Here is a 23,307-nt window from a genome sequence, read left to right as displayed (position 1 = left end):
AGAAACTTTTCTCTTCAGAAATGTATATAGATTAGTCATAAATCTTTGTACTTCAAAGTTATTAAAAAGGAAGTTCTCCAATTTCAGAATGCGGTGTATGAAATCCTGTTAATTTTATCAGGTTCAAGTAATTTCTGCCAAATCTGTGACAAACCCATTTCAGAGCCAATATCGCTGGTTTGAAAATCTGCTTTTATCTATACTTACTCATATAACAAGTTAAACGTACTAAATATACTAATCCTTCTTTTTCCCCTTAAAGTTAGCCACCCACATACGGTTTTGCGGTTGGGAGGATTGGTTTTTTAGATGGGAAAAATTTGGATGGCTGTGACAGGTTTTCCCTCATAAAGAAATATCATCCTGATTTTACACATGTAATGCATTATCAATGTTTTTGCTTCAATGGCATGGTGCTAAAAAATAATCAATACAGCTAATTTACCTCAATTGCCTTTTCATATAGAGTGTTGATCTTCATTGGATAAAACTAGAGCCTGTTCACACCATCTTATGCACAAATACTCTAGACTTTAGCCCTTTAAAGCTCTGATGCAATTGAGTGGTAGGCTAGGCCGGTGCACTTTACAGATGATTTAAGTCCAATAAACGTTTGTCCTTCCGTTTGGTTCAGTAATTTTAAGCTCAAACTTTGTGCCCACTAATAAAACCAAACGGGCCAACCCAACGGAAGCATGGACAGCGCAGACCAAAACAATTTTCAGGAGCCCATGCCCATCACGTCTCCTGACTAAACGCACCGTTTGGACTCCAGAAAAACCTCCCAAGAAACTGTCAAGTCAACGGCCTTGAATGCGAAATGCCACATTACAAGATTGTCTGACTAATCCAACTGCTCCACAACTCTCTCTCTCTCTCTCGTTTATTTTGAAGCAGACCTTTGGATAGCTTGTAGAGCCATCACTGCTTTAATAATTTATTACTATTTTCTGTATTATTATATAACAAGCAAAGAACACTCCAAATTCATGTCTACAGGTCCAAGCTCCAATCACAGAGTCACACATTCAACTTCTCTGTTATTATCTTTATGATCATCATTAAACCCTAATCTCTTCGTCTCATTTCTGTGTCTAATCATCTGCAGCTAGAAAACTAATGGCGAACATTTCAAACTCGATGTCATTAAAGCACGGGCTCTCTCTCTGGTGCCCTCACTCTTCATCACTCATCGAGTTCACCATTCTTCTTCACTACCTTCTGGTGTAGATTCCAGAGAAGGAATACGTCGTCGCCTCTTCAGCTTTTGCGCAATGAAAACCGAGAGTAAGTTTTCCATTAAAAAATTTAAATTTTTAAAAGTTGTTATAAATGTTTTGAGTTATTGAAAGCGCTTTGTTTAGGTTTGTGATAGTTGGAGGTGGCAATGCAGCCGGATATGCGGCGAGGACTTTCGTCGAACATGGAATGGCTAATGGACGCCTCTGTATTGTCTCTAAAGAGGTGATTCGCCTTCGTGATTCCTTGATTGATTGATTGATAGTGGAAATGTTATACTATCAGTATTGGCCTGACTTAGATTTATTTGTACTTTTACTCTATATCTAAGTTCGAGTTTTTTTCTGTTCTTCCTGAGCACTATACGTGAATTATTGGTTATTGTTATTGCAGGCTCTGCGCCTTATGAGCGTCCAGCTTTGACCAAAGTGTTACTTGTTTCCTCCAACAAAAACCAGCACGATTACCTGTAAGAATTTTTAAATATGTGCCCTCTTTTTATTTTTGGCAATGTGTCATCCTTCAAACTCACTTTGAACTTCATGTTCATGATTATTAGTTAGAGCGGGCATGTTTAGTTTATCAAGAGTTATGAGAATTAGGTAGCTATTAAATTGTTGTACATTTGATAAATGGATCTGCATATTCATGGTTTTGATGTATATGTTATAACGTGTGTTTTTATTTATTTATTTTTAATAGATTGTTTAGTGCTAGCTTCGAATTGTTGATATTGATGTTATATATCCTGTTCCTGTCTTATGTTTTGGATTTGATTTATTGCAGGGTTTTCATACTTGTGTTGGATCCGGTGGGAAAGGCAAACTCCTGAGTGGTATAAGAGAAAGGGATAGAGGTATTTGTCTTTTTTGAGTGTTCTCTCTCTTTGCTTAAGGTTTTCATTTTAACATTTGGTGTTTGTGTTTGTAATGTTTGGATGAAGTATTCATACAAGTCGTGCTGTGCATTTTTGTCTCCTATACATGAATGTCAGCAATATGTGAAATACTCATAAGTGACGGTTATTTTCATGTTTTCTTCAGATGTTGTATGAAGATCCCATAAAGCATTGATATCGAAAGCAAACCCTGACACAAATTCAGGCAACCTGCTCAATATGGATCCCTTATAGTTGCTACTGGATGTACAGCCTCAAGGTGCTAACAGTCTGTCTAGTTATTGATTTATGTACTGCTATTTTAAAGCAAATACCTAATAGGCTTAAAAATAAGAAACACTTATATTTTAACCTTCTTGTTGTTAGATTTCCAGAGAAAATTGGAGGAATCTGCCTGGTGTTCACTATATCCGAGATGTGCAGATGCTGACTCATTGATATCTTCTTTGGTAATTTTAGCTGCATTTGACTTGCAAACATCTTATTGTAGTTTTGTCAATTTCCGCTTGAAATTTCTGAGATATAATATGTGAAGGAATTAACTTATTTAAATGTGAATCCCAAATTTGCAGATAAGTTTAAGCAATGCATGAATACATCTCTCTCTTGCTTGCTTCATTATTATGTGAAGGCTGAATGTTTAGGTGCAAATAGTTGTTGAAAGAAAAAAAAGTTTTAAATAATAGGCTTTGTTAATTGTAACTTGATTCTGAGCAGTTTTACTCTTAATATTAAGGGTTGCCGATAGAAGACATTACTGTATTTAGCCTGAATTATTTAGTTGTCTCCATTTGGCGGTATTATGAATGAAGCTAGCATACTATATGCTCTGCTTTATACAAATAGGAATTTCTTTTCTCAGCCACTGATAAGCAAAGATATTTATTCCCCTGATTGTCCCTTCATGTCAAAAGCATTGTGTTGCATTAATAGCTTTCTGTAAGCCTAAAATTAAATAACTTTGGGCTCATTCAAATGTAATTTTGACAGTAGAGAACCTTGTAAGAATTGATTCAGAAAGCTATTTTTTTATAATGTTATTTTAGTTCAATTAAAATGCAGTGGCTGAAACTTACAAAATGATATAATACTTTGGACTGTATTGCTATCTTTTTCTAATAGACATCTCATCTGTTTCTAGGAGAAGCAAGGAAAGTCGTTATTGTTGGTGGTGTTATATTGGCATGGAGGTTGCAGCAGCTGCAGTTGGTTGAAACTTGATCAACGGTATGTACATATGTCCGAAGCTTCTATGATTAATTGAATGGGTTCTGATGATATCAATAGACTTGAAGAATTTTGAAATTTCAGCTACTTTTAACATTTCTAGATGCGTTTCTTTTCTTGAATTTTGTTGTTTGTTCATTTTGTTACTCACCTATTGGGAACTCATTCATTTTGGAAGCAAAGAAAAGATATTCTGTTACCAATACCACCATTGCTAGCGCATTCATATTCAATGATCAGTTCCCCAAATGTTTCCATTCTTGATCATTGGAAAGAAAAGATATTCTATGATCCATTTTTGCCATGACTTTGCATTTTATTGTAACTACTTATATTGGGATCTGTTTTATGTAGCTCATTAATTTATTTTGAAACAGAAAAAATAAAGATTCATGCTTACTGATGCACAAGTCTTTATATCTCTTTCTGGCCAACTTTTGTGCATATGTTTTACTTTGTGTATTGATAGATTAATTCTAATAAATCTTTTGACATTGTAAGTTTTAATTGATTTTTCTGTTAAAAAATAGGTCATATTTCCAGAGAATCACCTCTTGCAAAGATTGTTTACACCTTCCTTGCTCAGAGATACGAAGAACTATATAAGAGAATGTGTCAAATTCTTGAGGTAGTCTCTCTCTCTCTCTCTCTCTCCTCTCTCATCATGGCCACATGCATTTGTGAATGCACTTCTATTGCTATTAAATACTGCACATAACTTTAGCCAGATTCACTAGATTTTTCTTTCTTTATATATCTTGTTTCAAATTTTACCAGGGTGCCTCCATTAAGAACTTAGAAGCTGGTTCTGATGGATGTGTACTGCTGTTAAACTTGAATGATCTACCATTGATGCAGACACAGTAATTCTTTTTTCTTCATGTTCTATGATTCTTCTTCTTTTAATTAACTGTCCATTTATGTTGATTATAGTATTACATGTTTTTATGTATGAAATGTAACTGTTTCTTATGAGGCTGTTTCTTCAGAAGATGTACAGGAAAAGTTTGATACAATAAAATTTCCTTGCCCCATGCTTTTGTTGTGCAGATTTTATTTGGTATTGGAGCAAAACCTGCTGTCAGCCCCTTCGAAAGGGTGGGACTAAATAGTGCTGTTGGGGGAATACAGGTGATATGGTCACAAGTTTTATGCTGTCTTTGATTCTTCAGTTTGTCATGCACACGCAGAAAAACATGTTTTGTATATAATAGATATCTATGATCTTAAACTTTCCAATGTTAGTTGATGGTCATTTCGTACAGCTTTACCTGGATTTTTGCAATTGGAGATGTTGCACCTTTCCTTGGGCACATTTTTCTCAAAGCAAGCGGACTTATTTTCCTGTTTCACAATCTAATAATATTCGTGTTTGCCGAACAGATCTATGACCGTATGCACGAGTTGAACATGGATCATGCTCGTCGATCTGCACAGCATTGGTTAAAGCATTACTTAGTGCACATACTCACGTATCTTTTTTTTTCCTTTCTATTCTAACTTTTTAGTCTTCTTCTTTCCTGCTGAAACATCCTTGTTGATGATTTGCTTCTTCATGACATCCAATATGATATCTTCCATACTTTTACTCGAGGGTTTTTGATATGAAGGGAGCCCCAGGAAAGTCTGGTGGCAGTTTTTTGGAGACATGGTGAAATCTCATTTGTGTTCATTTTGCACCTTTCCTTGAATTTCTTTAACTTGGTTTCATAAATCCTATGTTGTAATTGCTACTGTAATCATATTGCGCAGTTGGAGAGACAATCGAATTGGAATTTTGATCCTAAAATTGCTACTTTCTGGATTGATTCTGGTAATATAAGCTCTGTCACTCTCTGTCTCTCTACTTCGTACTTGTTTTTTTTTCTTTTATTTGACAAAAGAGGTGATTATTTCACTGCTGCTGCCCTCCAGCAAATTGAAAGGAGTTCTTCTGGAAAGTGGGAGTCCTGAGGTACTTTACATGAACATTTAAATTGTTGAGATTATGAATCAGTTTTGACTGAATGTTTGTGAAAGATGTCAAGCTAGTTATTTTCTTGTAGAACTCTAAAATTTTCAAAAAAGTTAAATTTACTAATAGCAAGGCAATCTAAGCATAGAAGTAGAGGAGGGGATGTGTATAAACTTGTCACTATCTGTCCTTGAAGTTGAACAAACTACTTTAACTCTACAGAGAGTTGCAACCTGCAAGTATAATTCATAAACATGTATTTTGTCCATTATTAAACTAATGGCATGTTACTACTTTCAGGAATTTCAACTCCTTCCTAAACTAGCGAGGGGTCAGCCTTTTGTTGACAAGGCAAGCTTCAACAAGCGTCTTCATTGAGGAGGCACTGGAAATCGCTCAGACATCCCTACAGGCTGCAGTTTAGTCGATTTCTATTCGATCAACTCCAGAAGTTCCCAGTAACACTTGGAGTATTTTCTACTCTGATTAAATTATCAATAATCTCACACGGGGGTGTACTGCTTGTTATCTAACTCTTTATCAAGTCCTGTCCCTTCACTTCTTTAGTAGAATTATTTGACGATGCATGGTAGAAAGCAAACCACTTGAGGGGGGAGATCCCCACAGACAAAGGCGTTAAATAATCATATAGACTGTTTACTGTTTATATTATAACAGCAGCCTGTGCATTTTTGGGGGTGAGCTGGTTTGGAGCTTTGATAATTTTTTTTTTATTTTTAAAATCGAATAAAATGTCTGTTGATGGCTTATATTAATCTCTCCTCGACATGTCTTCATAATACAATTTTATTTGAATTATGTAAGAATGTGTTAATAAACTAGTACATTACATTTTTTTAGTGTACCAGTAAATGTGTGTTGTCATGAATGAATATGGTAATCATCCAATTTAATAAAATAAAAATAAAAACATAATGAATAGGTAAGGAAAAAGTACATCCTTAGGTAGCTCAAGTGGCGAGTTGGGATGTGTGATTAAGGTACACGGTCTTAGATTCGATCTCTCTAGGTCCCAAGATTTACATGTGGTTGTGATAGTGGGTTGTCTCGTTAGTCCTTTTGAGGATTAGTTAAGGTGCGTGTAAGTTGATTGAACATTTTTGTTGATGCTTGATTTTGACACTAACGATTCAACGTGCAAAGTGCTAAAGCGGATTTAAAAATCACATGTATAGAAAACATGAAATGAACAATGAATGAGAAACGATATTTTAAGTGGTTCGAAGTGCTCAAAAGTGAATCCTACGTCCCCTGTTTATTTATTAATATTGGTAAATCATCGCTGTGTGACGAGTTGAGTTATAATCTAGAAAGAAAAAAAAAAAACAAAAAATGTGTAAGCTATTTTAGTTAGATTAGCCAATCCGTAAATGAGAGGTGTCCTCTATTTATAGTGGGAGAGTTCAGGTAATGATTACAAGTGGTAGTGCCGTGCAAATCCTTCTGTGCGTCCCATTAGTTATCTGCACGAGAAATATCCTCAATTGCTAGAGCTTGGGCAGGTGGATAATCCCTGACGCCTTCGCGCTTAGCATTCCCTGCTGCACTGACAAGAACCATTCCTCTTTCGTCACCGCGCGAGTGGCAGCGCCTGGACGGCACAAAACCTTCCTAATCTTGATTGGCTGTTGCTGATGAGAGTCCACTTCAGCCTTAACTTTACAAGCTACATGTCCCCCGGTTTTTAAGGTTTAAGGATTGAACCTTGAGACTTCATGATTATGCCGCGATTTGACTTGTCCCTGTCGACGTTTGGTCGGCTGATTGAGCTGCAAGAGCGTAGCACATGTCTCTAAGGGTAGCACAGCAACCTGAGATGACCTTCTTCCACAAATTCAACGACTTGGATCAAGCCCCACTCAATGTCGTACCAGTGTGTTGCAAATCTCATCCGCGATCCGCGACTTGAGAATATTACTATTTTACCAGACAAGAAATCGCATTGTCTCGAAATTGATCACAGCAAGAGTTGTTATGCCCCAACGACCTCTTCCGATGTTATCCGTTGCGCTTGACAGCTAATCCTTTATAAAATATCTTTATTCTGACAGATGTGCCTAGTGCTCAATATTGCCACCACCGCGCATTAATGCAAGCCATGTTGAAACGACATTTCCTTTTAGGACATTAATGCGGATGAGGGCGCATTTATATGGAGGAGATAATCGAGTTGTCGTTTGGTTGTTCCAATGGGAAGCATCGATTGGATTCTCGAAGCGTGGCGGTTACTTCTTCTCTCCGTGGATTGATGACATGTGGACGCTCAATACTAGAACACATATTCTGCCCAAGCGTCGCTTACCTTAGGGAAATCAATCGTTGCTTCCTCCCCCTATAAAACCTTAGGCTCGCCTCAAGCTTTGTCACAAAACTCATACTTTCAGAGAAAGAACAAAGCTCTCACGAGCCAGTCTCCCCTTTTCCCAGTTGGTGCACACCCTTGTTTACAACAGAAGTCCGTTCCCGCGCCAAGAGATAAGGAGGATTCTCTCCTTTGCTTTTCTTTTACTATTTTGTTGATAGCTTGTCTGACGATAATAGTGGGTATGAACTGTTTGGTAACCCTTCGTGGTGCATATTTATGGGCAGTTGTCAGGAGAATGTTTTTTTCTTTCACAAGAGTAGAATTTAGGGCATGAATCCTTAGGGGTGGTCCCCAAGGGCTTTTAGGGTTATAAAGAAGTAAATTAGGGTTTCTTTTTTTTGTTCTTCCACGTCGTTGTACAGAATACTGTGTAACTAAATTATCTTTGCATGTCGCCCCTTTTTTAACCTCAGGAGGATGGATGCCTCAGCGACCAGACAACTGAAGGAAGACTCGCATGCGCAAGACGCCTCAACGGGTCCTGTTTAAGAGATTTTATTAGTGGCCACCCGAGATGAGATATAAAAGGCAGTGGACTAATCACGCACTTAGCGTGGACGTCTACTGCACAGAACATATACATCTTAGAATCCCCCAAAGGAAATGGCCGCGATCTCCGAGGCGATCTTCAAATGCTGGGCATTGATATCTTTTCACCCCTTCATTAGGTTGATCCTCGATCATTTCAAGGTCACACCACTGCAATTGATGCCCAACGCATATATGATAGTTGTTGCTATGTATATAGCATGTGGTGAAAATGACCTCGGCCAGTGACTGTGCTGGAGCTTGCATGCTCCTATTACCTGAAGAAGCAAGGATAAAGACTCTTTTTACATCTCGAAGCAATCTTGATCGGGGAGGCATATTTGGTTACCCTAGTAAGTCGGTGTCCTTGAAACCAAATTTTTCTTTTTTCAATATGATGGTGTCTACCAATTTAAGGAACGAGTAGGTTTTCCCATTTTTACTTTGCGAATTTTTTCTTTCCTTCAGCCTTTACTTTCTAACAAACTTTTCTGTCTCTTTGTAGGAATAAGACGACCAGGTTGTCGACTCTAACTGATTTTAACATAATGGTAGCATTCGGTAATCTGCCCTAGCAAAGTCACGACGCGAGATTGCTTATGACTACCACCAACCTGAGAAAATTGGTTTCTTCAATTCTAAAATGTCTTTGGAACCTTGTTTCGTAAGTGTCCGCTTACTTTAGAAATTCTTTCTTTTGCATGCAGTGAGCTTTTTCACTAATCATGCTTTCATGCGCGACCATGTCGCTCAAAGTCCCGACCGACGACAAGGACCAGGGGTTCATTTTTCCCCAGTCGCTCTGATTGAGCTAGCCGAGATGATACCCCCATCGGAGGGACACAGGTGGGAAACGCATACCCACAGAACGACAAGGGGAAACTTCTCGGCCTGCGGCTGTTCGTGCCCCCAGGCAGAAACCATAGCCAAAAAAACTAAGAAGAGAAAGCAATTGCGGGCTAGGAATCAGAGTCTGAGCGTAGAGCTCAGGGTACGCCAGGAGGTCACAACCTTACTAGGCCTTCTACTCGAGGTGATCCAGGTCCACCTTGCATTTTGATAGTCCCAGAGCCTTCGAGGACAAGGTGAGGTCGCGGTCCGCCCGAGAACGGGCAAGAGCCGATTAGCAGGCAACACCACCTGTGTTGGACTCTACGGACAATTTCGAAAACTTACAGCCGTGGCGTATATCCTATTGGAATGCCAACTTGCTGTGGCTTTTAGAGTTCTTGGCCTTTCGACCTGCACCTGATTACTACAGCGCTCCAACTAAAGCCAGGTAAGGCAGCTCGTTTTCATCGAGGATTTCCAAATATCGATTGGTTTTTATACCCTTATGTTTTTCAGAAAATGGAGTTTAACCATTTTTCCTTCTCACGCAGTCTCTACTCGACTTCCACTTGACCCAATAAAGACCGACCTGGACTCCTACTAGGGCTCCATGACTGAAGAGAAAATGAGAAGCTGAAGCAGACATGGTGGTTGTGAACATGAGGCAAAAGCATACCACATCCAGTGATCAATACTTGTTAGAGAGGAACTCTGCCCTTCGCATAGTAGAGTTCCAGAGGCCGAGTTAGAGAGAGAGGCGAAGAGATCAGGAGCTCAGAAGACAGTGGCCAGACTCACCAAAGAGTGTGGCGAGAAGAGCAGAGCTACAAGCACTTCAATGGGCCATGAAGGCAGAGGAAGAAGAGCTCGGTTGTGGCACACTGAGAAGCATAAGAGAGCACTGGAGACTGACCTCGAGCTTGCCTAAGGGAGTTGCTTCTAACTGATCAATGAATCAGCAAAGCCTGGAAATTGAGAGGAAGGCCGCTGACTGGGCGATTCAGGCCATCTATAGCTTGCTGCCAAGGAACTCGGGGATGGCCTTTCTGACCTTCCGATTGAATACTAGAACATCCTCACTTCCATGGCGAATGCTGATATGAATCGAGAGGAGGAGGGACAAAAGTGTCCTCCAGAGGGCGATTATCTGGAGGAATAGTCCTAGAGGACTCACAGTTGATCGGGTGGTCAGCGTTAACCGGGGATACTAAGTCGCACGCAAGGCCTAAGGTGGACACCATTGATTATTTTTTCTTGCTTTACACGCTTTGCTTTAACTTTTTTGCATTTCCTAATCTCTGTACTTGTCGCCATTACATATAATAAAAGAAATTTTTTAGCCATTTGTGATAGCAGTTATAATTTTGCATACCCACAGACTAATGTTAATATGCGAACAGAAAGTTGTAAAAACATTGCAACCAAGATCTACAAGACAAATTGCTTAGCGATCTATTTACAAAGCTACAGGAAATTTTTGACAAGGAATTAAAATTAAAAGCGGTTCGGTGATTGTGTAAGGGTGAAATGCTCATATTCCAGGCTCACAATACTTCGAATCATTAAGTCTTTTGAGGTGATACATCCCTGGTCATTCACCTTGGCGATGCGGTATGGGCCTTCCCAGTTAAGTCCTTTACGCTCGGTTCCCTTGTCCGCCGAAAAGGACTCTTTTAGAACTAGTCGCCGACCTAAAATCTCTTCTGTTGACCTTAGAGTCGAAGAACCTTTTGTCATGTGTCGGTTGGATGCTATCCTTACCCGACCTTGTCGCGTTGTTCTTCAACTAGTCCAGACTTGCATGTAGAAGTGCTTCATTGTCTATTTCATTGAATAGGTCTCTCCAAAGCAACCAGTCCCTACTTTCACTAGGATCATAGCCTTGCAGCCATATGCTAGCGAGAATGGTGTTTCTGAAGTAGAGGTTCTTGAATTGTTCTATAGCCTATAGAACTTCTAGGAGCTCATCGACCCAATACCCTTGGCGTGCCAAGCTTAGCTTTAAAGTGTGTTTAACCGTCTTGTTGACAGCTTCAACCTGCCATTAGCTTGTGGTCTTGCGACTGAGGTGAACTTTTTATAGTCCTCAGCTCATCGCAAAACTGCTTAATTCCTCATTGTCGATCTGCTTCCCATTATCAGATGAGTGTATGAGGAATTCATAGCGGCACACATATTTTTTAAGACGAAATCTTTGAGTTTCTGTAGTATTTCGGCCAATGGTTCAACTTCGCCATTGGGTGAAGTATCTACTACGACCACATCACACTTGACCCCTCCCTTTCCGGCTGACATGGGCCCAATAGATCAATTCCCACATGGAGAATGGCTGGTCATGTTATCAGCTGGTGGAAGAAGCTCACGGTATGTTTGCGAACCGCTGTCACTTGCCACACTTTTTTAAAATTGAAAGTGTCTTCTTGAAGTAGGCCAGTAGTACCTTTGGCGGATAATTTTTATTGCAGGGATTGCGCGGTATGTGATTACCGTAAATCTCTTCATGTACTCCCTATGACATAGTCTGCTTCTTCATTGTTACATATCGGAAAGAGAGCGCTAAACCCTCGCTTATACAACTGATCTCCTATGATTGTGTAACGAGCAACTCTGTCCATAGGATTTTTTTCCTCAGTCTTGTCATTGGGTAAAGTCTCATCTCAGATATACTAAATAATTAGAGTCTCCAAGATTTGACTCTGTTGTAGACATGTCCTGCTCGGGCGAACTGATACTAGAATCTTATGTTCGAATAGGAATACTTTCCGACGCATCTGAGTTTAGCAATAATTCTATTCTTGCCAAGGCATCTCGCAACAGAGTTACGTCTTTAGGAATTTGTCTGATCGTGAAGTGCTTGAAAGACTCAAGTGCGACTTTAGCTTTCTTCAGATAACTGATCATGTTTTCTTCCTTGGCTTATAATCCACCCAAGATCTTATTGACAACCGCTGGAAATCGCTGTGAATACTAATGGCGCTTGACCCCATTTCTTTTGCCAATCACAGGCCAACGAGTAGCGCTTCGTATTCGACCTCGTTATTCGTAGCTTGGAACCCAATCGAAGAATTTCATAGATGCAGTCCCTTCGGGATTGAGGAGGAGAAGACTTGCCCTGACTCTTTTCCTGTTCAAGGAACCATCATATGAGGCTCCAGTCAATAAGTTTCAAACGGTTTTCCTAGGTGACTTCGCTGGCTCACTTCTTGGATTTCTGATTCAGGTGGTAAGAGAATTCCGAATGAAATCGGCAATAGCCTGCCCTTTGATGGTTGCTTTCGATCTATAATGCAGATCGAACTAACTCAATTCCATTGCCCATTTGAGTAACTTACTCGAAGCCTCTAGCTTTGAAAGACTTGCCTGAACGGATAGTTGGTCAAGACATGGATTGTGTGGGCATATAGTAGGGTCGTAGCGTTGGAGGTGATTAGTAGGCATGCTAATCGCTTCATTTCTGATACCATTTCGTGTCCATTAGTCCCTTGCTCGCTTATATACCGCCATTGGACTCTACTTCCTCTCGAATGAGAGCTACGTTGACCGCATGCTAAGAGACGGACATGTACAGATATAATTTCCTCAGAGGCTTGGATAGGAAAGTGGCTTTCGAGGTGCTTTTTTTGCTCTGAAAAGCCTACTCGCACTCCGGAGTCCTTTCGAACTTTTTGTTAGCACTGAGTATGTTGAAAATGGCAAGCAGCGATCTGTTGCCCTTGATATGAAGTGACTGAGAGCCGTTATTCTCTCATTTAGACTCTGCACCTGTTTTTGGTTGGTCAGACTTTTCAATCAAAAGAGCTTGGATCTTCTCGGGGTTGATTTTTATCCCGCTCTAGTTAACCATATACTCTAGAAGTAGAACTTTCCCAAGATACCTCCGATGAGTACTTGAGAGATTGAGTTCATTCTGTACCTTCGGAATACGTTGAACATCTCAGCGAGATGTTTTTAGTGATCTGAAGCGATGCGACTTAACCAACATGTCATCAACATAACTTCAATCGATTTTCTGATCTGCTTGGAAACATACGGTTAACCAGCCTTTGTAAGTCACCCTAGCGTTTTTTTAAGCCGAATGCCATGACCTTATAACAATACAGCCCCCATTTAATAACAATGAGGTATGCTCTTCGTCCGACGTGTACATCAAATCTGATTATATCCCTGGTAGCGTCCATAAAACTCAATAGCTCTTATCCGGAGGTGACATCGACGAGCTGGTCGATTCTTGGCAGGGGAAGTTGTCCTTCAGACAGGCTTTATGAGGTCGATGAAGTCATATAGGTTTCACCACTTGCCACTAGGCTTCTTACCAAGACCGGATTTGCACCAACTTGAGTAAAGCGCCTCTCGAATGGACTAGTTCAAAAGGAGTTTATCTACCTCTATTTTCAGGCAGCATGTTAGGGTCCATTGCTCTTCTCTTCTGGCGAACCAGCTTGATCGCACTGTCAATGTTCACGCATGGCATATGGCATTCAGGCTGATCCCGATCATGTCAACGATCCATGTGAACATGTCGACATTTTCTTTGAGGAAACTTGTTAGGTCTTTGAGTTAAGGGTTGAGATTACTCCCGATTCTCAACACTCGAGTTGGCTCATTTTGATCGATTGATACCTCAGATAAATACTCGACTGGCCCACTGTGAGGGCATTCTTGGATGCAGATCAGTTATCCTCTACCAGGCCAGGCTGTGCTCGATCCTACTGATCGTCATTGCCTGTTCGGGGATGCCAACTAACATTCCTCTTCCCTTGCACGCCATCTGTACTGCTTTTATGTAGCAGTCGCGAGATTTGCATTTAGATCTGTTTACTTCCCCTATCCCTGTCGGGTGGGAACTTTCTTTAGATGGTAGATGGAGGTGACTTCCTTGAATTTATCAATAGAGGTCGTCCTAAAATCCCATTGTAGGCAGACAGAAACTCTACTAGCAAAAATTTCGTTTTTTGGTCATTTCGTGGTTTCTCCCAACGTGACTGAGAGTGAGATCGTTCCCCTAGGAATCAGATGATCCCCATAAAACCATAAAGGGAGGGAGGGTCGACTTTAGGTCTACCTCTCCATTTGTTTTTCTTGAAAGCTCGCGAAACAGAATATTCATGGCACTTCCATTGTCCACTAGCATCGTGTAGACTTCGCACCAGCCTATTCAAGCGCGATGACAAGAGCATCCTCATGGGGATGATGCAATCGTACCACGTCTTTCTCAAAGAAGGTGATCTCCTCCTCTCTGCAACCTTAGCGGGTCACGACGCCGTACTCATTACACTTACGGGGTCATGACGAGCTTTCCGAGTATACCTTTCCTGGGCACCTCGAGATTCCCTGTGAGGTGTTGTCTCTGAGATGATCCTTACACAATAGAGTCTCTTGCGACCACGATGCTTCTTCCCTGGTTCCTCTTGATCTTTCTCCCGAATGAGAGTCGAGCCATCAATATGTTTTTTGAAGTGCCCCTGCTTGATGAGGTCTTCGATTGCCTACTTGAGAGCTCGACACTCATCGGTGTAATCCCATTATCCCTATGTAGCGGCAATACTTTTTATTATTTTTGGTTGAAAGGGATTCTTCATGGGCTCTAGCTCTCCAAGCAAGCTGGCCTCTTCTGACTTATCCAAAATGGTCGATACTAAGCGTTCGAGGAGTTACTGTATTCTTGTCGCAATCGTACGGAACTGGAACATAAATTTCTTGGGCTCAAACCGCTGCCTCTTTCCTTTCTGCTGATCGTCATTAGCCCATCTGCGACATCCCTCATATTCTCCCTCCGTTGGAGCACGCTCGAGGGACCGAGGTCGTGGCGATTGAGAAGGCCACAAATTTTCAATTCAGAGGTATTTTTCGTGAGGTTATATAAGCGAGCGAGGAAACATCGTCCTCTGATTGTAGTTCCTTTCACAAATCTGTCTGCGAGCGAACTCCTACGATAAGAGATATCCGAACGGACTCTTCGGGAGTGTGAGCCACTTTATGGAGTTCCCTGTGAATCTGGCTATGTAAGATTGGAGGGATTCATCCCTCTTTTGCCATATGTTGCTCAGATAGCTCACGCACATTAAGAACTTCATGTTTACTTGGAAGTGTCTTAGAAGGACAAGCTCATTTGAGGCCTAATTTGACTAATCTCATGGGAAGGTGACCTGAACCAGCGCTTGCATGGGCAGTCAGGCTACTACTAAGCAACGACATTTGACCAAGTCGGAGACTTGATGGAGTTCCATGAGGTTGTTGAACTCGTATAGGTGACCTATAGGTCTAAATTCGCATCGAATGCTCGCATTCGACATTCTGATCTGATGGGAGAGAAGCACTAAAACTGCTAGAGAAAAGAGAGACGCCCTGCGACCTTCCCACTCATTCTACTGAGCCTTAATCTGACCCAACGCTCGCTATAGTTCCTTAATCTGAGGCAGCGAAACTGCTTGGGGATCACTTTCCGCAACGTGGGTTCGACCCTCATGGTTGCATTGAGAAAGACTGCAATCGAGCTCTTCCTCAACTTGGTCAAAAGCTCCGGCAAACCTTGATACACTCTGCCTGAGCCGTGTGATGGCATTGAGTGATTCAGGGAACTTTTTCGTCTCTGCGGTGGTCCGAATCAAGCGCTAGACATGGAGATTTTCCCGCATGACACGGTCGAGGTCATTATTTGGCGATACTGGGAATCTCCCCGCCTTGTACTTTTGTAGAGTGCCCATGCGACTTGGCATGGAACAGCTCATGTTTGTACATTCACCGAGTCGTAGTGCCATGGGTATTCTACCGGTTGTGTGACTGATATTTGCTGGTCCCTCAAAGCCCTCTATCCGCTTTCGCCACTTGCTTTCCCCTTCTTTGATGCACCATAGTGCCCGCAGTATGGGCTTTCGCCCTTTTTCGTGCTTTTGCACGACCTGCAGCGTTTTTGGCGGTGGCATCGTCGTATTGGCTTCTTTAACTTTTTTTTCTTTCTTAAAATATGATAACTGTTAAAACAGCATTGAGCTATAATGGAGTAGGCAAAATTAGGAATTCAACAGTGAGGGCATATAATTAATCAAACTCAACTTGAATATACTCAGATCCTGTTTTTAGAATTATAATAATGAGGCAAAACCGACTTGTCCCGTTAATATGGGAGTTCTAACTTCCTCACTTAACTTTTTTCCTACTCCAGCAAAGCTGCAGGCAAGGCAACAAAACGAAGAAATTAATATCAATGTTAAGGTGTTTAAATTGTTGCTTATGAAATATGTAACTGGATATGGAGATATGTGTAGGGCCAAAAAGCCCCTTCATTTCCTCATTGGGATAAATGTTCCCTTAAGAAAAGAGAAAAAAAAATACGTGCATTATTTAACCTACAGATAGCTACATCCCAGAAAACGACTATAAATAAACATTTTTTTTCTCTTTTCTTGTTCATTGTTAAAGGGCTTGTATTAATGCCTTCTCTTAATAGTGCTTTGGGCCGTCATTAGCAATGGGAATTTGTCGAAATTGCCTCTTAATTAAACTGGGCTAGACCCAGTAGAAATTCACCAGCTAGTCTATATTAAGCTTTCACAAACCGTTGCCTTGCCTGTCTCTTAATTAGGCATAAACCCAAAACAATTACATATTGGTTGTAGTTAGAATTTGCCACGCTCATCCACCAAATTTATCAAATAATCAGACTCGTGGTTTGTTCTCACAAAGTTCGATATTCGAGCCCCCTTATCGACATTTGCATGGCTCCTTATTAACACCTAGATTACCAAATACTATTATTTTCGCTTTTAGAAATTTGTTGGGTTAACTGTGTTGAAATCACAGAAATCACACCCAAAATACACAATAATAAAAGCAGAAAACTAATAAAAAATAGTCGATTAACCTTGTTTTGTTCCTAATGAAGGAACTACGTCTAACATTCAAATATAATAGTTTTATTAAGTTTTCAAAAAATATAGAATATAATAATGAAAAGTATCGACAATTCGCTCTTTCTCTTTATTTCTTATATTAGGTTTTATAAAACCTAATCACATTTGGGTTAAACTCTTATATACACGAATATTTATAAACAAACTTCAAGTTCATTTACTAATTAGACTTACCATGAAGGGAGCAACTAAGTTGAAACCCCGAACGCGTCAACATTAACCAATCTGACTATTTATTTTGCAAATGAGCAACGTGAACCAACTTTAGATAAGTGACTGTCCTCACTAGGGGTGTGTAAAAAAAACCGTTAACTGAACCGAACCAATCCCGAATTTTCGGGTATTTATTATGTGATGTCCAATTTTTCGGTTCGGATATTGGATATTTATTTTAATTGAACCGGGTACCCGGGTTATTAAGAAATAAAAAAATACAAAACCTAGTTTTTAAACCTATTTTCCTTTAACTTTCAAAGAGCAAGAGGTAAAAGCCCCAAATCTTAAGTATTTAAGTCATTAAATTAAAAGCTGATTTAGTATAAATTGAAATTTGAAATGTAAAAAATTAAAATTCATACAAAGTTATGTAAATTCGGGTCATAAATTGGGTATTTGGTTTTTGACCCGAATATTTCGGCACCCAAATTTAAAAGTGATTCTGTTTGCGGTATCCGATTTTACACAACCCTAAACTCCTCACGTGGAGTTGGGCATCGAATCTCTTTCTTCTTGACATTTGACTCCGTACTATCTCATAGCTTTTGGAGGTATTTGCAGCAAGTTTGCTCTGGTGGTGTCCTATACAAAGCTACCCATCTAATGCCCCTATAAAAAAAAAAAAAAAAAAAAAAAAAACATAATTAATTTGCTAATCTCAAGTTAATTACTTACTACGTGCGGTTTATTAATATTATAATCTTCACTTAATTATATATACTTACAGTGAGTTTTCCTCAGTCAATGTCGTTGACTACCATATAAATGCTATTAATTAACCTCTGTCAATTGTAACTTGTAAGAAGGTTTTGTCAAAATTGATTAAGAAAATAATGTCCTTATTGCAGTAGGTGAATTCCTGTTTACGCCTTGACGGTCAGCTGATCGCTGAATTCAAAATCACGTGTTTTTTTTTTTTTTTTTTTTTAAATTTAATGATGTTTGGCTAATTTATGTGTATTTTAACAAATTTTTTGAGATTTTAAATTTTTTTTTTTTATGATTATGAATGTTTAAGTCAATTTATATATATCTCAGTTAATTCTTTAGAATTATAAAATTATTAATCTGATAAAAATTATAATGATTATCTCTACTAATAATCAAAGAGTAATTCAAAACTACTTAAGGAATAAATCTTATTAAATCCTTTGAACACGAAAAGGTGTTTCACGTTTCCCCACTTCTCAAACTGACAAATGAATTATAATAATAATAAACAATATAAATTGTCTTTGCTTTATGTTTGACTAGGCCATTTGGCTTAAGGTTCGTGACTTGTGTCATTACGTAAGTAATTAATTAAGGAAGAGCTTATTCGAGGTGATCACATGTTTATTGATGTGACATTGCCTTATTTAACATCTAATAATTGTTCATTGTAGTGGTATACTTTGGAATATTTGACGCCAAGTGTACCTGTTGATACCCTAGTTTAAAATAAAGATCTAGAATGAAACAACGAAATCAGTGGCTAATAGAATTATTAATAAATTAAACCTTACTCACAGAATAAGACTCAACATATATGTTAATATATACTGACGGCTAATCTATATTTTCTTAATCTCTATCATAATGAAACCTTTAAATAAATCATCATCTGAGACTGTTACCCAAATATTTAAACATGATTTACATATCTAACACAAACTTCTCATGTCTTAATCACTTCATTAAATTGTATTTTATCACTTATTCAACTCTGGTCACAACGTGTGAGAGGGTATTTGAAGATTAAAAATAATTTTTCAAAACCCTAAAGGGTCTGTCTAGCGATCAAGGCGGTTTGTTTCCTTCTTTTCTAGGTTCAAATCTTGAGACTACTTATTATAATAATATTGTAGTTTACCTAATTCTTTAGACTTGTAGAATGTTTACTAAACGTTGAGATTGATTGGGGTACGTACAAACTTGGACGCCTCATTTAGACGGTTACCAAAAAGAAAAAAATAAAATCCTCGGATGAAGAAGAATAATAAACGATAAAACTAGAAATTTGAGCATTAATTGTTATCATATATAGTTGGGGCGGGGCCAAGCGAGGCCGGCTATGGATCTCATGAACTCTGAAGTATCTGTCAAATGGGGATTTGGGATTTATAAAAGTGAGGCATGGCCGGGCATATTCATATTGGTCATGGTCATGGTCACGTGTATAGTATTATTAAACAAACACGTTGACTTGTGGCAAATATTCCACCTCAATCAAATATTCCACATGGTTGCTTACTTGCTTTCATATTTTTCACAGTCAATTCAGAGAGCTTCACATATTTTATTAGCCTTTACTTTATAAAAGTTTCGTCTTTATTAATTTTTCAACATGTTACCATCATACTTGCATATGAACTTCTTTAAATACAAAAGCATTGAGCTAATTTTGAACTTTAATTTAAAAAAAAAAAAAAAATTAATCACAAATTAGAAGTTAACGGTCCCATTGGTGGGTCGGAAATCCTGGGTCAACCTGGCCCATTTACTATGTAAAATAACCCAGGAAAAATGTTATCAAATCTACATCAAAATCCAAGCTGTCAATTGGCCAGCTATATCACAGGGCCACCATGAAGTAATCATCAAATCGAGGGAGATACGATTGGATGGAGTGAATGGCCGGCGAGCAAAGAGCTATGCTGTGGTGGGGAGCATTGGAATAGCAAGTAAAACGATCAAGGGGGTGCGTGCGCAAAGGCTGATCGTGCGTGAGCGTAGTAGTGAATCAAAATGACTCGGTCAAAGAAACCCTTTTACTTTTTTGTTTTTTTTCCGAATTTTCTCTTTTGGCTCTGACATTGAAGAGAGTGACCTGTCTTACGCAAGAACGAACTACGCGTCAAGAGGAGCGATCAACTAGAGCAATAAGCCAATTCTTAAAAGGATGGTTTTACATTTATAGCCCTTCTTTCCAGTCAAACTACCAAATTGCCATTTAAAGCTACTAACCTTGTACTAATTTCAATTTTTTTTATATATATTTATGTTAACCAATTCTATGATCAGATATTATGGCATTATTTAATTTCTGATTAATAGATAAACTGGGCAAACACTACACTATTAAAGGGAACTTAATCGTATCCTTTGTACAATAATGGAAGGCAATAATGGGCAAATTGGGAATAAAAGGTAAAATACAGCCAAGTCAGCGTCCCCAATAAGGAAGAAGAACCGGTCTCGTCCTAGACAAGCCGTGGCCACGTATTTTGCCCCGTATATAACTTGTTAATCAAACCTCCTTTATCTTAAAACTCTCTGACTTCTTCTTCTTCTTCTTCTTCTTCTTCCTCTTCTTCTCTGTTTTCATATCATTTCATTTCCTTCCCTTTGTTTTTTATGCTAACTTTTTCTCACCCAACAAAAAGTGTCTCTTAATCATATATTATCTTCAAGATATTTTGATTACAATGCCTGCGACAGATTACCAGGGTTCGTTTCTCGGCCGAATTAGTATTCGCCGGAACCAAGTCATGTCCATGGAGGGAAACCACGAACAAGAACTCGAAGACCTGGAGCTTTTTCAGAAACACGTGGCTGATCGTTTCGCTGATTTGTTACCACCACAACCGTCGGATGAAACCCACACCGACCCTCTTCTCTCAATCTCTTGGCTTCGTAAACTCCTGGACGCGTTCCTCTGTTGTGAGGCTGAATTTAAAGCTATTTTGATCATGGGTCGTGAGACATCTCAGATTTTGAAGCCACCTCTCGATCGCTTGATCCCTGAACTGCTTGAAAGAACGGTGAAAGCTTTAGATATTTGTAATGCGATCACCAACGGGATTGAGTCCGTGAGACACTATCAAAAATTGGCTGAGATTGCGGTCACTGCCCTGGAGAATAAACCAATTGGTGATGGGCAAATTAAGCGAGCTAGGAGAGCGTTGAATTCGTTGGTAACTGCAATGACTACTGAGGACAAAGACGGGAACAATTATACGAGAACTTGGTCTTTTGGACGCCGAGGTGCTGCTTCAGGGAATAATAAAGTCACGGGTCAATTGAGATCACTTTCTTGGTCCGTGTCTAGAAACTGGTCCGCAGCGAGACAGATTCATGCTTTGACAACAAACCTTGTGGCTCCACGAGGCGGCGAGTCGTCAAGTTTGGCTTCGACGGTTTATGTAATGAGTACTGTTATGTTGTTTGTGATGTGGGCTATAGTGGCTGCGATTCCTTGTCAAGAGAGGGGCGGATTGGCTACACACTTTCCTGTGCCTAAACATTTGGCTTGGGCTCAGAGTATGATTGTTTTGCATGAAAAGATTGGCGAGGAATGGAAGAAGAAAGAAAAGAAAGGATCAGCTGGGTTGCTTGATGAGATGCAAAAGATGGAGAAATTGGGCCAGTCTTTGATTGACTTTACTGATAACTTTCAGTTTCCTGCGGAAGATGAGCGGGTGGAGGAGGTGGCTACACAAGTGGCGGAATTGGCGGAGACTTGCCGGAAAATGCAGGATGGTTTGGTTCCTTTACAGCTCCAGATTAGGGAAGTGTTTCATAGAATGGTTAGAAGCAGAACCGAGGTTCATGACTTGTTGGAGTCAAATGGGAAACTTTCCGCACCCATGGTATAAAGATGTGCTGGGGTTTCTTCTGGGTCCGAATTCTGTGGAAAAAAACAGATGTCTTGATGAGCTCTCTTCAATGTAGAAAAATCATTGAGTTAATATATTGTTCCCAGGTTCAAGGTATAAACATGGCTACTTTGAGTCTGCGATGTGGATTTGGATTCAGGTTCATCTTGTTAGAGTTTAGCTACTAAAGTTGTGGAGAAATATGCATTTCCAAATGTGAAATGTAGTGTTTTTTGTTTTATTTATTTATTTNTCTTCTTTCCTGCTGAAACATCCTTGTTGATGATTTGCTTTCTGCATGACATCCAGATATGATTATCTTCCATACTTTTACTCGAGGGTTTTTGAATATGAAGGGAGCCCCAGGAAAGTCTGGTGGCAGTTTTTTGGAGACAATGGTGAGAATCTCATTTATGTTCATTTTTGCACCTTGTCCTTGGAATTTCTTTAACTTGGTTTCATAAATCCTATGTTCTAATTGCTACTGTAATCATATTGCGCAGTTGGAGAGACAATCGAAATTGGAAATTTTGATCCTAAAATTGCTACTTTCTGGATTGATTCTGGTAATATAAGCTCTGTCACTCTCTTTCTCTCTACTTTAGTATCTTGTTTTTTTCCTTTTATTTGACAAAAGAGATGATTAATTCACTGCTGCTGCCCTCCAGGCAAATTGAAAGGAGTTCTTCTGGAAAGTGGGAGTCCTGAGGTACTTTCCATGAACAATTTAAATTGTTGAGATTATAAATCAGTTTTGACTGAATGGTTTGTGAACGAGATGTCAAGCTAGTTATTTTCTTGTAGAACTCTAAAATTTTCAAAAAAGTTAAATTTACTAATAGCAAGGCAATCTAAGCATAGAAGTTAAGAGGAGGGGATGTGTATAAACTTGTCACTATCTGTCCTTGAAGTTGACCAAACTACTTTAACTCTACAGAGAGTTGCAACCTGCAAGTATAATTCATAAACATGTATTTTGTCCATTAATAAACTAATGGCATGTTGTACTACTTTCAGGAATTTCAACTCCTTCCTAAACTAGCGAGGGGTCAGCCTTTTGTTGACAAGGCAAGGCTTCAACAAGCGTCTTCAGTTGAGGAGGCACTGGAAATCGCTCAGACATGCCTACAGGCTGCAGTTTAGTTGAGTGCCATTCGATCAACTCCAGAAGTTCCCAGTAATCACTTGGAGTATTTTCTACTCTGATTAAATTATCAATAATCTCACACAGGGGTGTACTGCTTGTTATCTAATCTCTTTATCAAGTCCTGTCCCTTCACTTCTTTAGTAGAATTATTTTACCAGACGATGCATGGTAGAAAGCAAACACACAGAGGGCAAGAAAAGGGATGACCACAGACAAAGGCGTTAAATAATCATTATAGACTGTTTACTGTTTATATTATTTAACAGCAGCCTGTGCATTTTTGGGGACTGGGTTTGGAGCTTTTGATAATTTTTTTTTTTAATTTTTAAAATCGAATAAAATGTCTGTTGATGGCTTATATTAATCTCTCCTCGACATGTGCTTCATAAATACA

At 39.3% G+C, this 23,307-nt stretch overlaps 1 protein-coding gene and 1 pseudogene across 1 annotated transcript; both read left to right on the top strand.

The window, feature by feature from the left end:
- Nucleotides 1-1,000: 1,000 nt before the first annotated feature.
- Nucleotides 1,001-22,909, top strand: LOC116107429 (annotated as a pseudogene).
- Nucleotides 20,431-22,004, top strand: LOC116107430. The gene has a single exon (XM_031393706.1). The coding sequence runs from the start codon at nt 20,597-20,599 to the stop codon at nt 21,764-21,766; it is 1,170 nt and encodes a 389-aa protein (XP_031249566.1). The 5' UTR covers nt 20,431-20,596; the 3' UTR covers nt 21,767-22,004.
- Nucleotides 22,910-23,307: the final 398 nt, after the last annotated feature.

This window comes from Pistacia vera, unplaced genomic scaffold (genome assembly GCF_008641045.1).
Source record: "Pistacia vera cultivar Batoury unplaced genomic scaffold, PisVer_v2 Contig539, whole genome shotgun sequence".
Lineage (NCBI taxonomy): Eukaryota > Viridiplantae > Streptophyta > Magnoliopsida > Sapindales > Anacardiaceae > Pistacia > Pistacia vera.
This window is presented reverse-complemented; position numbering and strand designations above follow the sequence as displayed.

Coding starts and splice junctions, on each gene's coding strand:
- LOC116107430 (XM_031393706.1), top strand. CDS start 20,597: ATGCCTGCGACAGATTACCAGGGTTCGTTTCTCGGCCGAATTAGTATT.